General features: G+C 57.7%; 1 protein-coding gene across 6 annotated transcripts; it reads right to left on the bottom strand.

Moving 5' to 3' along the window:
* Positions 1-1,436: 1,436 nt before the first annotated feature.
* TGOLN2 (trans-golgi network protein 2) lies at positions 1,437-12,343 on the bottom strand. 6 transcript variants are annotated; one of them, XM_040538218.1, is made up of 8 exons: positions 10,065-12,340; positions 7,527-8,758; positions 6,391-7,291; positions 6,288-6,306; positions 6,118-6,254; positions 5,787-6,087; positions 4,908-4,991; positions 1,437-4,674 (listed from the first exon to the last, which is right to left on the bottom strand). In XM_040538218.1, exons 2-8 carry the CDS (start codon positions 7,582-7,584, stop codon positions 4,669-4,671), a joined length of 1,506 nt encoding a protein of 501 aa, XP_040394152.1. In that variant the 5' UTR covers positions 7,585-8,758; positions 10,065-12,340; the 3' UTR covers positions 1,437-4,668. The 6 variants fall into 6 exon arrangements, with proteins under 6 accessions (XP_040394152.1, XP_040394151.1, XP_040394150.1 ...); XM_040538217.1 differs by having other exon boundaries at positions 6,118-6,306; positions 10,065-12,341; XM_040538216.1 differs by having other exon boundaries at positions 6,288-7,291; positions 10,065-12,311.
* Between the last annotated feature and the right edge of the window lie 650 nt (positions 12,344-12,993).

The raw sequence follows: 12,993 nt of genomic DNA, 5'->3' as shown, positions 1-12,993 counted from the left end.
CGTTCCTGGGTGTCTGAGGCACTGCAGCAGGCAGGGGATGCCCCCACCCGCGCCCCAGGGCTGAGCAGATTTGTGCTCCCACGTTAACTCCTTAACTCCGCCGCCTCCACCCCGAGGGCCTCTCGCAGAAAACCTGGCTGTATCGGTATTTCTCAGCTTAGCCCCGCATAACTGGGCTCCGGTAAACAGAGCCCTGCCCAGCTCGCAGATAATTTGTGTTTCGCTAAGCATTTTGCCCTCTCCTGGACTTTGAGACCTCCATGGGCATGCGGTGCCGCTGCCCCGAAACAACCCCATGCTCAGCACTCACCTGGGGCCTGGGTCCCCATGTCGCGGGACCTGCTAGGGTGCTGCTTCCCTCTACCTGTAGGAAGAAAATAGTTTTGAGGCCCTTATGGCACCCCCAAATCAGGCTGGAACTGAGCAAGGGGGTTGAGGAGTTGTTGGAGGAGCACAATCCTTATTCCTTTGGGATATCACCCTGAAGACATGCAGCAGAACAGCACTGATCTCCTCGCAGAAAGGTGTGGAAGGGCACTCCACCTGACAGCCCACCACGCGACCAAACAGCATTTTTATTTTAATTCCCTGCTTTCACCCTTTCTTTTAATTCTCTCAGCAATGGGGTCAACTGGGGGGAAAAAAAGGCAAAAAAAGCAGCCCTCCCTTTTCCTCCAGCCCGTCCCTTGCACACACCACGGGGTCAGCCAAGCCGGAGGCGAGTGTAGCAGGGCGGATTTTCTCCTTTTAGAGAAGAAGTGGCGGAAAGGGGAAAGTTTCTTCCATGTGGAAGCAGCTGCAGGCACTACCCAGAGGTGCCCTCAGCATCGGCAGCTCCGGCCGGTGGCAGCTTCTTCTCCCCGTTCCAGGCTGGTCACCAGCAGCACCCCACACAGCCTGGCCCTGATTCCCTGGGCTCCCTCTTTCCCAGTCCGTCCCAGTCCATCCCAGTTTCAGCTGCTGCGCTGGGTCCTGCTCAGGGAGCCTCCCTGTGGGGGAAGGAGGGAATGCAGCAGGACAAATCTCTGAAAGCATCGCTACTGCAGCCTCAGCTCCTCGCTAACCCCACAGCCTGCAGCCCGAAGAGGGAACCAAGTCAGCAGGCAGGGAAGTGCCTGCTGATCGCGAAGCCGATCGTGAAACCGTCTGGAAACTTCTCACACAGGCTGGCAGCTGAAGGCTGTCTCGGCTCTTTCCGGCTGCAGGGTGCTTGGTGACACGCCGTCTGAGTTTACCTGTGCGAATCGAGGCTCCCCCACAAAGCCTAGAACATAAATCACAGCTCAAAGACGTTGTGGGTTTTCTAAAGCTTTTTTTTTTTTTCTTTTTTTTTTTGCAAAAGGAGGAACTAACCTGCACCGTCGCTGCCAGGTTTCATAGATCAGGCAAATAACGCATGCACAAAAAAAAAAAAAAAACCAGAGGTGAAAACAGCGTATTTTTTAAATCATTTATTGACTTTACCACACAGAAAAAAGTACAAAGAAATATAAAAATTCTGATCCTTCAAAGCAAGGTGCGTTGCACTGCAGCAGAAAACAAACCATTTGCTGATTCAAACTGGCAAGGCAGCTGGCCTAACAGGAACGTTTGGCAAAAAATTACGTACCGACAGATACCATCCATTCGAAAACATCTCGTGTCCAAAGGGAAAAGGTTTCACGCACCTTGACCAGTTCGAAACACATTGCATAAATTCAAATCCCATTTAAAAAAAACGAAACAAAACAGAAATCAACAGAAGTCATCCCCAGAGGTTTCACGCCGTTGGGTTACGGAGGCTGCTGCCAGGAACCGAGGGCACCTGGGAGCTGCTGGGCAGGAGGAGGCTGAGCTGCGAGTCCCCCGCTGCCACACGAGCTCTGCCGGCCGAGGCTCCTGCCCTCGGTGCTGGCTCGGCCTCTCGGCGCCTTCCTGCTTTGCCAGAGCCACCAAGCAAGGCGACGGCTCCGGCAGAGACGTGAGGTTTGATCTCGGCAACCTGGTAAAAAGCTCGTGCTGCTCTGCTCGGCACAACCTGACAGCGGAACACCGCCTGAGACGCCTGAGGTACAGCGGCCCTGCTATCAGAAGCTTCAGCTTGCTACCAACAGCCCAGTGCTCTCAACGGGGGTGGGATTTCCACCAGAACTCGGAGTGACAGAGGACTGAAAGACATCTGAAAAAGCTCGTGGGATATAAAAGCAAGCAGGTTGTAAAAACGCCTTTGTAAACTATTCTTCAATGTTTGTTTTTTTAAAAAACAGGACAAAGCAGGAGCACAGCACAAACTCTAAAACTTCAGGAAGGAGCAGCTCAGACGCACGCGGTATTTCACGTCTTGGCAGATGGTTTCCCCCCGCTGGCACTAGACAGAAGCCCCCACCTCCCACCCCGCATCCTGTCCGTACACCGGCCGCCCGACAGCGCGCCCGACTTCGCAGCCGGCATCTCTGAAACAGCGACGCCTTGTTGCGCGAGCTCCCACCCCTCCCAGACAGCGCATGTCCCTCCAGGGTTACGTTCCCAGACTTGTTTTCCTTTCTCTTCCCCCCACCTCACACTCCCGCTCACCAAAATAGCTTCTGCAAGTACTTTTAGCATCAGAAGTTTGCTACGAAAACCTTGGGAGCTATTTAAAGTCGAGAGGGACTTTCTCCCACTCTCCCTTTGTGCTGGCTGACAGCTAGGGAAAAAAGAAAAAGAAAAACAAAAAAAAGGATCTTTCTCTTAAGCAGGTCAAGCTGTGCACGTAGCCCCCCCTCTCCCCTCTTACAAGAGGAATGAGCCACAAGAAAAACAGAATAGAGCTGCAGCTTTCATCTCCAGGCAAGGAAACCAGGCCCCTGTCAACGTGACCATCTTTAGCGACCGCAGGCAGATCCCCGTTTGTCCGCAGCCTCGGGAGGCTGCAGGAGGGCAGGCCTCGCGCCGCGAGGCGCTCCTGCGGCCAGCGGAAGGGAAATCGGCCCCCGAGCTCGGCGGCTCGCGCGGGGACAGGATTCTTCCTGTGCAGTCAGTCGGCAAGGGGATGACTCACGTACGGTCGGCAAGAGCTTCGGGCGTGGAAGCTTACCCGTGTGAAGAACACCAGATGCGTCATGCCTTTCTTTTGTCTGCCCACATCGGGGAAAGGAAAAAAAAAAAAAGCACAAAATAACAAGCTGGCAGGCACTTTGCGCGCCCTCCCAAAATGCCCTGTCTCAAACAAACATCTTTGGAGTAGAACTACAAAAATAAGAACAGCGTCACAGCTCTAACCCAGCAATCAACACGTTTTGCAGCCTGAAATACAACCGGTACGTCCCGGGCCCTGGTTTAAGTGCTCCACAGCGATACCGAGGCAACCAGCTCGGCGCCGAGCAGCTGGCCGTGTGTGCATTCAGCGACACAAAACTTCTCAAAGCAGGGGCTGGCAGAGGCGCGTGAGCAGCCACGATCCCTCCCACGGGCAGGGCACCCGGCTCGGGAGATGCCTCCACGCAGGAGCCACGTGGAGGCAGCGCGCCCCGCCGTGGGCTGCGACGGCTTCGGAGGCGGTGCTGTGAGCCACGAGGTGCTCAGCACGCCGCGATGCGCCCACGTACGTGCAGTCCCAGGACCGGCAGCTTCCTCACCCCGCAGCGGTCTCGGAGCCGCGCTTCTTCAGCGGGAACAGACCCAAGGACTCGGGCACAGCGAGCCCCACGATCGGCACAGAGGCTGGCTCAGCGCCGCAGAGAAGAGCGCTGAACGCTCACGGGCCTCAGCGCCGCGTTTCTGAGGAAGGGGACTGAAGGACTGCAAGTTCCGCTCATCCCAAACGCCGCCGGATTACCGCACACCTCGCGCTACCACACGGCGACATCCTACGGCAGGGAGGAAAATCGGTCTCTCGAGTCTGCCACAGCTTCACCGCAGCGCTTTGGCACAGGGCTCTGTAAGCCCGAGCGGCCCCTTCACAGCATCCAACCGAACGCCACCGTCAGTGCAAGCACCCGAGCCGCGGGGACCGCGAGGGAACGACCCGCGCGGAGCGCAACCTCCACGAGGCAGGCAGAGGAAGTTTAGGCTACAGCAAAAGGGCCAGGGACAAGCTCCAGCACTTCCCAAGAAGCGCGTTACAGAGAAGCCTCGATGTCAGACTGACATTTTCTTCATCGCAGGGAGAAAGAAAGCAGGAAAATCAAATCAGGGTCCGTGGCGGATGATTTCCAAGCTAGTGCAATCAGCCTCGCTCCGAACCTTAGCATCCAAATAGAAAGGACAGAGGAAGAGATCTCTGTGCTGGTTCCGAAGGCAGCTCTAGGACTCAGAGGAGACAATCCGATGGCTCATTTCGCAGGCAGACTTTTTTTCAAGAGCAGACGTCAGTACAGTAGATGGCCGATTCCACTTCATTCGGACACAGGAGTTCTGCCAGGTGCCGGGAGCTGGCTTTTCGCGGGCCACAGACAAGAGCCTGGACGCCCGGGCAGAAAAGCAGCTCACCTTCAGGCAGCTGGGGCAGGAGAAATGCATTTTAAGGAAGCGAGAGGTTTAACGTTACCAAGGTGCAGGTGCAGAACTAGAAGCATTTCTCCTTCCTGTTCTCTGAAGTCCGAAGACGACAGCAAAGCTACGATTCAGAGTGCTACAGCAGGGCAGTCGGTGGGGTCCCAGGATTCCAGCGCCGGGCATCCTTGTTCCATTCGACACCTGAGGAGGAATCTAGATCTGGAAAAGCAAAACGAGAGGTTTAAGCAATTACCCTGAGAAAGCACCAGGGCTTCAGAGGGCTGAACCTCTCTGAGGAACTTTCAAACAAAAGCCGAGCCCTTTCCAACCGCCCGGCCACCTGACTGCGCCCCAGGGGCGAGTCAGGAAATTCCGGGCAGGGCAAACAACTTCCCCACACCCTGGGGAGGTGAAACGGGGAGGTTTGAGCCGGCAAATTATGCAGGCCTTACCTTTTGATCCAGTCTCTGGTAATCGCCAGATTTGGGCCGTCGACCACCTTTCGATCTTTTCCCTTCCAGAGCAAAAGCGATGATCTTTGGAGACAGAGAGAGGCAGGGACAACGCGGGCAGGTCAGTAACAACCAAATACCTTCTTCTCACTTCGAACAGAGCCGAACTTCTGCTCAGCCAAGGACAAGCTCCACTTACCTCCGTCTAAAGCCCGTATTTCATTTGAAAAAGCACTCGAAACAAACAAGTGTCATAATTTAGAAGCAGCTAAGATTGAAAGCAGGCAACGAGGAGCTTTGCCTAGCAGGCAGAGAACAGTAAGAAGCTGTTCTCTTTTCCCCACCTCAAAAATAGCTTTGCAGGAGGGAAAAAGCAGCAGAGGACAACAGCTCTGCCCTCTGAGCTGCGTCCCTCCGTGCGCTGCTATTTAAAGACAAGTCCTTTGCAACCTGCTACAGAAAACTCCTCGTCAGTGAGAGGCACGGGGTAACTTCACACGTCGTTTCCTTTCCTCCTCTCGCAGCTCCATTTCTCGGAGCTGAAAATAACCGCCAGAGCTGAGGCCGCCCGATTTCCATGGAGACCCACCTTCCTCGTCACAACACCCCCTCTGTTCATCCCCAAAACGCGCCACAACACCCAAACTCGCCCCCAAAACGCGCCACAACACCCCTCTGTTCACCCCAGAGCTGCTGAGGCCGGGGCTCAGATCGACATTAACCCACGCCGCTCAGCGAAGGGGAGGCTTTGGCAGGAAACCAAAGAGAAAAACCAGAGCAGCAGAGGGGAAAGGGCTGCAGCCGAGCACGTCCCAGACAGCCTGGCAGGAAGCTCCCAGCCCACAAGGCGCGGTCCGGGCGAGAAGCAGAGGCGCTCACCTTGCGCTTGTTGTGGTAGGCGACGTACAGGGCAGCGACAACGATGGCCGTGGTCACCAGATAGGCAAAGAAGTGGCTGTTCTCCGACTGCTCCCTGGGAACAGCGGGGATGCTCTTCTCTCTCCCCTTACTAACCGAGGAGCCCCCGTTGCCGTTCCTACCCCCATCCTCTTCCTCTTGGAGCTCCCCGCTGTCTGGAGAGCCTTCATTGTCACGAAGGGGTACAGACGACTGCGACGACGGGTTTTTCTCTCTCTCTGAGCCCGTCTGAGCGCCCTGGCTGCTGCCTTGCTTGTTGGTGCTGCTCCGGCCGGTGCCCTGCTTGCTGGTGTCGCTGCTTTCCTGCCCGTCGGTGTGCTGCTGGCTTCCATTTTCCTTCATGTTGCTCCCTTCCTGGTGGTTGCCAGTTTGCTGCCTGCTGCTGCCTTGCTCATTTTTGCTGTTTTCCTGCCTGTTGCTGTCTTGCTGGTGGTCACCCTTTTCCAGCCTGCTGTCGTGCTGCTGGTCCTTGTTTTCCTGCTTGCTGTCCTGCCGCTGGGCATCATTTTGCTGCTTGTTTCTGTCTTCCTGGTGGTCACCATTTTGCTGCCCGCCACTGTTCTGCCTGTTGTTGTCTTGCTGCTGGCCGCCATTTCCCTGGCTGCTGCTGTCTTGCTGCTGGTTGCTGTTCTCCCCCCCGTTGTCTTGCTGCTGGCCACCGTTTCGCTTCGTGTTGCTGCCTTGCTGCTGGTCGTTACTTCCCTGCCCGTTGCTGCCTTGCTGCTGGTCGTTACTTCCCTGCCCGTTGCTGCCTTGCTGCTGGTCGTTACTTCCCTGCCCGTTGCTGCCTTGCTGCTGGTCGTTACTTCCCTGCCCGTTGCTGCCTTGCTGCTGGTCGTTACTTCCCTGCCCGTTGCTGCCTTGCTGCTGGTCGTTACTTCCCTGCCCGTTGCTGCCTTGCTGCTGGTCGTTACTTCCCTGCCCGTTGCTGCCTTGCTGCTGGGTGCTGTCTACCTGCTTGTTCTTGTCCTGCTCGGTGTTGTTTTCTTCCCCGTTGCTGCCATGACCATCGCTGCCGCCACCCTGCTGGGTTTTCTTCTGTGTCTCGGTGTTGCTGACGCCACTTTGCTCTTTTTTGCCTTCTTTTTCATCTTTGCCGTTGAGACTGTTGCTGTTGACATCGTTCTGGGGTTGCCCACCAGTGCTGCTGCCATGCTGCCGGCGACCTTCGTCACTGAGGTTGTCGTTGCCCTGGTGCTGGGTGCTGCTGCTCTGCGGCTCCCCGTTGTTGCCTCCGTCACTCGGGGGATCGCTCTGGTCCCCGTTATCCGCCTCCTGATCCCGTTTTACCTTTCTGCTGTGGGCTGCCAACGACTCCGAGCTCTCCCCCCACGCTCGGTTCCCGCCGGGCAGGCCGTGGCTCCCGCCGGGCCGGGTTTCCAGCCGCTCAGGGGCACCGGGCGGCGATCCCTCAGCGATCCCGGAGGTGCTGCGGGCCTCGGAGAACTCCGTGCCCCGCCCCGCACCTGCAACAAGCACACAGACCGCCGTCACCGCCCGCAGCCAACGCAAGAAGCTCCCGTGCGGCAGCCCCGGCCCAGGGGACGGAACGGGGCGGCCCAAAGGGCCCAAACCGGGGCGGGCGGCCCCGAGGCCCCGTCCTCAGCCCCCCGGGGGGCGAAAAGCCGAGAGGCTGCACGTACCCCAGCGGGACCCAGCCCCCCCCGGGCTCCCCCTCGCGGTCCCAGCGCCCCCGCTCACCCCCGGCCCCGGTCCCGGCGCCGAGCAGCAGCAGCAGCAGCAGCAGCCACAGCGTCATGGCAGCCCCTCTCCGCGCACCCGGCCCGCTTCCGCTTCCGGCCAGGCGGCGCCGCTTCCGGGAGAAGATCTCGCGAGAAGGGGGCAAGGCGAGAGGGAGCTCCAGGAGCCGCGCGCGGGGCGGGGCTTGGCGAGGAGGGGCGGGGTTAATGACAGGGGCGGGGCTATGGGGGTGTGGGCGGGGCTTGTTGGTGGGGAGAGCGATGGGCGTGGCTTTGTGGGGCGGGGGCGGGGCTCGGTCGGGGTGGGCGGGGCTTATCACCCCGCGGGCCTCAGCAGGGCGCGCTCCAGCCCGGCCGGAAGCGGCGTTTTGGGGCCAAAGCGGCCGGTTTTGGGGTCGCTCCCGGCCGGTTTTGGGGCCGCGCCCGGGCCCCGCGTGGCTCCCAGGAACTGGCGGGTCACGTCCCGCTGCGCCTCCCTTCTCCGTTTCAGTATTTCCCCTGGGGTGTGCTCGCTGCGCCCCCCGTTGCACCCTCCAGGCAGGCACTCCGCGTTTCCGAGGATATTGCCCCAAATCGGGGACGGTTCCACAGCCGAGGCCCTCGCTGCCGTCACCCCCTCAGTGCCGTGGTCCTGCCGCTGCCATCACTCGCTGCCTTCCAGCCCCGCGTCGCCTCGGCTGTCCAGAGGTGCTCTGGGGTTGTCTCCTGCCAGGCACTGATGTCTGGGGGCTTTTTTGGGGGGATTCTGGTAAAATAAAGAGTTCCAAACGTTCTTGGGTCTCGTGTTCCTTGCTGCTATCCGGCGAGCTCGGCTCTGTCCCTCAGCAAGGGGAATTGGGCAGAGGTGGCATCGTTCTTCGTGAGGTTTTACCCCAGCTTTCCCTGCCCTCCCCAAACCACGACTTCTGATACCGGGCCTCCAGGCGCATGAGTTGTGCCCCCGAGTCTCCGCAGTTTGATTTATAGGCACAAATCCCAGCTGCACTCCCGGTCAGCTCGCTCCTTCCCCTTTGGACCAGCGGATTTGCCAAGAAGAGCCTTCAGGTGTCTGACCGCGCCAGGCTGCGCGCGCTTCCCTGTGTTCCCTCGGTGTCCCCGGAGCCGTCTCGTCCGTAACGCACCCTCCTGCGGCGCTGAGCGCTGCTGAACCTTCAACGACCAGCAACAAGTCCCACGTGTCTCCAGAAGGAACCGCAAGGATGCCACAAATTCGTTAGCCTCCCCTGTTTAATGCTGAAATACAGGAAAACAACACAGCATCATCCAACATGCAAACCAAACGAGTCCTGCGCAGCGTTAATGCTTTGGGGAATAATCCTGACTTGGCCTTGGAGCATGATGGATTATGTGGTTGATTTTTCTTTCTTTCTTTTTCTTTTTTTCAGCCCGCTATTCAATTCAATGCATTCCAATAATCCTAACGGCTCGGTTCTGCCCATGCCTGCCTTTCTAAGGAGACAGAAGAACAGTTGGCCCGATGCTTTTGTTGAGATTTAAAACAGACAAGCGAGGCTATTTCGCATGCCCAGCCAATTCGGCTTTCACTCACACCCCTGGAAGTCAAGAGTAACTGAACCGAGGCCAAGTTCCTCTGGATTTACAACAATGCATCTGGGAACTGAATTCTGCCCAAATACCGAGCGCGGGGCTGACATCAGCGCAGCGCCGGGTGGCTCGCACCAGGCTCGCTTTCCTCCGACCCTTTTCTTGACTAAAACAAGATAAAAAGGATGGCGAGCGTGCCCGGCCCCACGCAGCGAGGAAGACTGCAAGGCCACAGAGGAAGAGGAGGGCTGAGGGCCGCTATCGCCGTCCGCTGCAAAGCAGGAGGAGGAAATTCCCCTTGCGTCCCACCCAGCTGCTTCCCAGAGCTGCTTCCCACTTTCCAGGGAAGAGCCAAGAGGCCGAGAGCCGCCAGGACGTGCGGATCCGTCCTGCCCTTGGGCACCAAGCAGTCCCCAGGCCCGGCGACATCGCGGTGCCCGGCGCTGACAATGCCCTCACCTTGCCACAAGTGTCCGCGCCCCCTCCCCTGAGGGCTGATCCGGTCAGGATAAAGGACCAAAAGGAGAAACAATTAGCAAATGGAAGAATTTAACGATGCTAATTAAAATGTATTAAGTGTAGCCACCGCCTCTGCACCAGCTGCTTTGGCAGGAGCCCGGAGCCCGCGGAGCGCCGGCCTTGCCCCGGTGCAGAGCGGGGAAATGGGACATCTGGTGTGCCCCCCCCGGCCCCTCGTGAGGAGCAGGCTCGAGGAAGCCTTTGCTTCGTTTGCTGCTGCTCGCCGGGTTCGCGGCGGAGCTCCTAATTAGCTCCATCTCTGCAGGAGACCCCTGGGACCTCATTAGGCATTTCAATTAGTGAATAGCCAGAGCTACGTCGGGAGAGGGGGCTGGGGGCCGCTGGATCAAGATGGCTGCAATTAGGCAAGCGGGCGGAGGTGACAGAAGTAACCCCGCTTCCCGAAATAAAATAAATATTAAAAAAAAAAGCAGGGAAAGCACCAAGCTGGCTCCCAGATGCTCCCCGCGCTCACCAGAGCTCTCCGAGAAGTTTGCTCCCAAGCTCTCGACGAGGCGTTCACCAGCTCCCAGCAGGAAGACACAATGGCTGCAGTGAGCCCAGGGAGAAACGTCACCGTGGTGGCGAGGGGACGGGAGGGACGCGCTGCCCTCATCCAGCGCCTGGTGGCTCAGTGGCATGCGGAGCCAAAACCGGGACAGCGACGGGGTCACCGTCACGGGGACACAGTTGTCCGATGCAGTTGGGATGTGTCCTATGAAAAAGCAGCCTGCGAAGAGGTGTGGAGCGGTGGATGCCTTGTGTTCTCGGGGTAACGAAGGGAAAGAAATCAGGAATCTTTGGCCCCAAACTTGGGTTTTGTTTTGTTTTTGTCACAAGTTCAGTAAGTGAATTCTCTTAACGGGGAAATAGCGCGGGAGCGCTGCCCGGCCCCTGTGCTCAGCTGGATCTCGGCTCCCAGCTCGGAGGACGCGTTAGGCATCGGCAGAAATGCAGCCTAAAAGTTGTCCCAAAAAGAGGAAGGGGACTACGGATGCCTTTGCCACAGCAGCCATAACCGAAATACGCCAGCCTTTTTGCCCTAGCTGAACCCCAGAATTCTTGTCATTGAAGCGCCTCCAGGAGGATGAAAAACCTTTTGCATTTTTTGAACATTTTATCTCACGTCTTCACCCAGCCCCATCGCTGCATGACGAACGTGCGGATTCCCCGAGCAGCCCGATTAAACCAGGAGAGGTTAAACCAGGAGAGGTTTAACAGAAGAGGTTTAACAGGAGAGGCTGCTTCAGCGTGCTTGTCTGAGCACAGAGCAGAGTGTAACCGATCTCCTCCTCGTCTCCTCCTCGTCTGCAGGAGGAGCAGAGCCACGAGGGCTCTCCTGGGCCGCGGTGGCCACTTGCTCCTCTTCCAGCAGGGCTAATCCCAGCCCAGCCCAGCTCAGGAGCACGGCGAAAGCATCGGAACAGATGTTCCTTTTCCGTATGGGAAAATGCCGAGTAAAACAAAGAAATATTCTCCTGCTGAAGACCAACATCTGTTTGAAGCTGTCTGGCTCCGGTTCAGACTTTAATTCTTGTGACAGGTCTCTTCATGCCTTTAATTTCCCATGAAATCTAATTCAAGAAGTTGTTTGTCTGCAGCCTGCTCCCGGAGTTGGGGAGAGCGAGGCCGCATGCGATCCAGACGTTCCTTGCAGAAAACCAGTTTTTTGGAACGGCCTTTCTAAAAAAAGCCCCGTTTTGCCTCTTTTCAAATTACGGCCCCGCACGTTTTCGGCGACACCCTAATCCCCTCAGTTCCGGAGCTCGCACGGCCGTGCGACACGCTATCAGGATGCCATCAATTAAAGCGTCGTGGCCGGTCCTCCGGGGTGCTGCTGCGGAGGCGTTGTGCCCTAGCCTGTTTCCGAATTTGTTCTTCGAAAGCCAAGTGTTTAAACAATTTTGCGCGTGGAATGGAAATGCCTCCCGAGTCTGGGGCTGTCTTGGGTGCAAGGGTGAATGGAGATGCTCCAGGCACCTCCTCGTGCTCAGAGGCTTTGGTGGTGGCCACCAGGAGCTGGGGCTGCTGCAGGCTCCTCTCGCTGCTCGAGGCTCTCGGCGAGCCGGGCCCCCTTAGAGCAGTGATTTGGGGAGCTTCCAGCCAGCTCCGAGCTGGGGCTGGCTGCGGATTTAAGCTGTCGCTGAAGACAATCCTCAGCTGGACGCAAGGAGCTGTGCTCGCAAGAGTCATCTGGAGCTGCCACACAGCCACAGGAGGCAACGTTTGCCCCAGACCCATCCCCAGTGCTCATGCAAGGGCTCCAGAGTGGCCCCGTCCTGTTTTCTTCTCTGCTCCCATAGCTGAGGGCATCCGTCAGCCATGGTTTTGGTAATCCTGCCCAGCCGCAATCCGTGCACAGGAACTCATGAATCCAGGTGTCATCTTCTGGGGCCACAGCTGCCAGCACTGTCCCAGGGCGCGCACCCATCCTGCACGGCATCTGGCAAAGGCGGGCTCCATCTTCCTTTTCCTTGAGGACCAGGCACACAAGGACAGTCCCTTTTCCTTTTACCTGCAGGTGGACGTCCGCTGCTGCTCCAGCCGGCTGCAAATGCTTCCTCTGCAGCATCCCGGATGGCTCAGCACTGGAAAGGAGAAGAGAAATGTCACAACAAGAGGCTACAGCATCGTTTATTCCACCAAAACCATCAAAAGCCTCCTGGGCAACCTGCTTGGGCAGGGGGCAAGACCAGGAGGCCCCCAGAGGTCCCCCCCCATCCCCAACCATTTGGTGCCACGGTGGGAAGCACCCACCGAGCCGAGAGCCGGTGCCGTGGAGGACACTGCGGTCCCCATAACGCAGCTGGTGGAGGTGGAATGGGCCCTGGGAAATGGAAATCGGCCAAAAAATTCAAAGAGGGGAACGAAATCAGACTGTAAGCACCACGAGTCACCTTTGGGCAGACACTGCTCAGAATCGGATCTTCAACAGAAAACAAAGTCGTGACTTTCAGCGGGAAAACTTTGAGATAGATTTTATTCCCATTAAAAAGACAACGAGACAGAATAGCTGGATTAGCTCAGATGCTGAACTGACCAAAAACTCAAGATTGGTTGAAAATTCACTGGGTCATCCCAAGCTGGTTTTGAGCGTGTCCCATTTCCATCCCTATGGGTTGTTTTGTTCCTGGCTGGGAGGAATCAGGCGCAGGGCACCCCGCAACTCCTGGCCGTATGGCACACACCACTAGCACCCGGCTCGGCTTCCTGGGCACCCCAAAAACCTATTTAATCTGATATACCTGGTGCCCTGCATCCTGCTGCCTGCGTCTCTCCCAAGCTGCGTGCTGCTGGCTCGCTCCATCATGGATTTGTGGCGAACACCCCAAAACCTGCCCGCTGATGTTTTGGGGTGCTGCTTTTGGGCTTGGGGCCACACTTGGCCCCATGGGGGGCCACAC

Source organism: Cygnus olor, chromosome 27, assembly GCF_009769625.2.
Source record: "Cygnus olor isolate bCygOlo1 chromosome 27, bCygOlo1.pri.v2, whole genome shotgun sequence".
Taxonomy (NCBI): Eukaryota; Metazoa; Chordata; class Aves; order Anseriformes; family Anatidae; genus Cygnus; species Cygnus olor.
The sequence above is the reverse complement of the archived record's forward strand: the minus strand, read 5'-3'. Positions and strand labels throughout refer to the sequence as shown.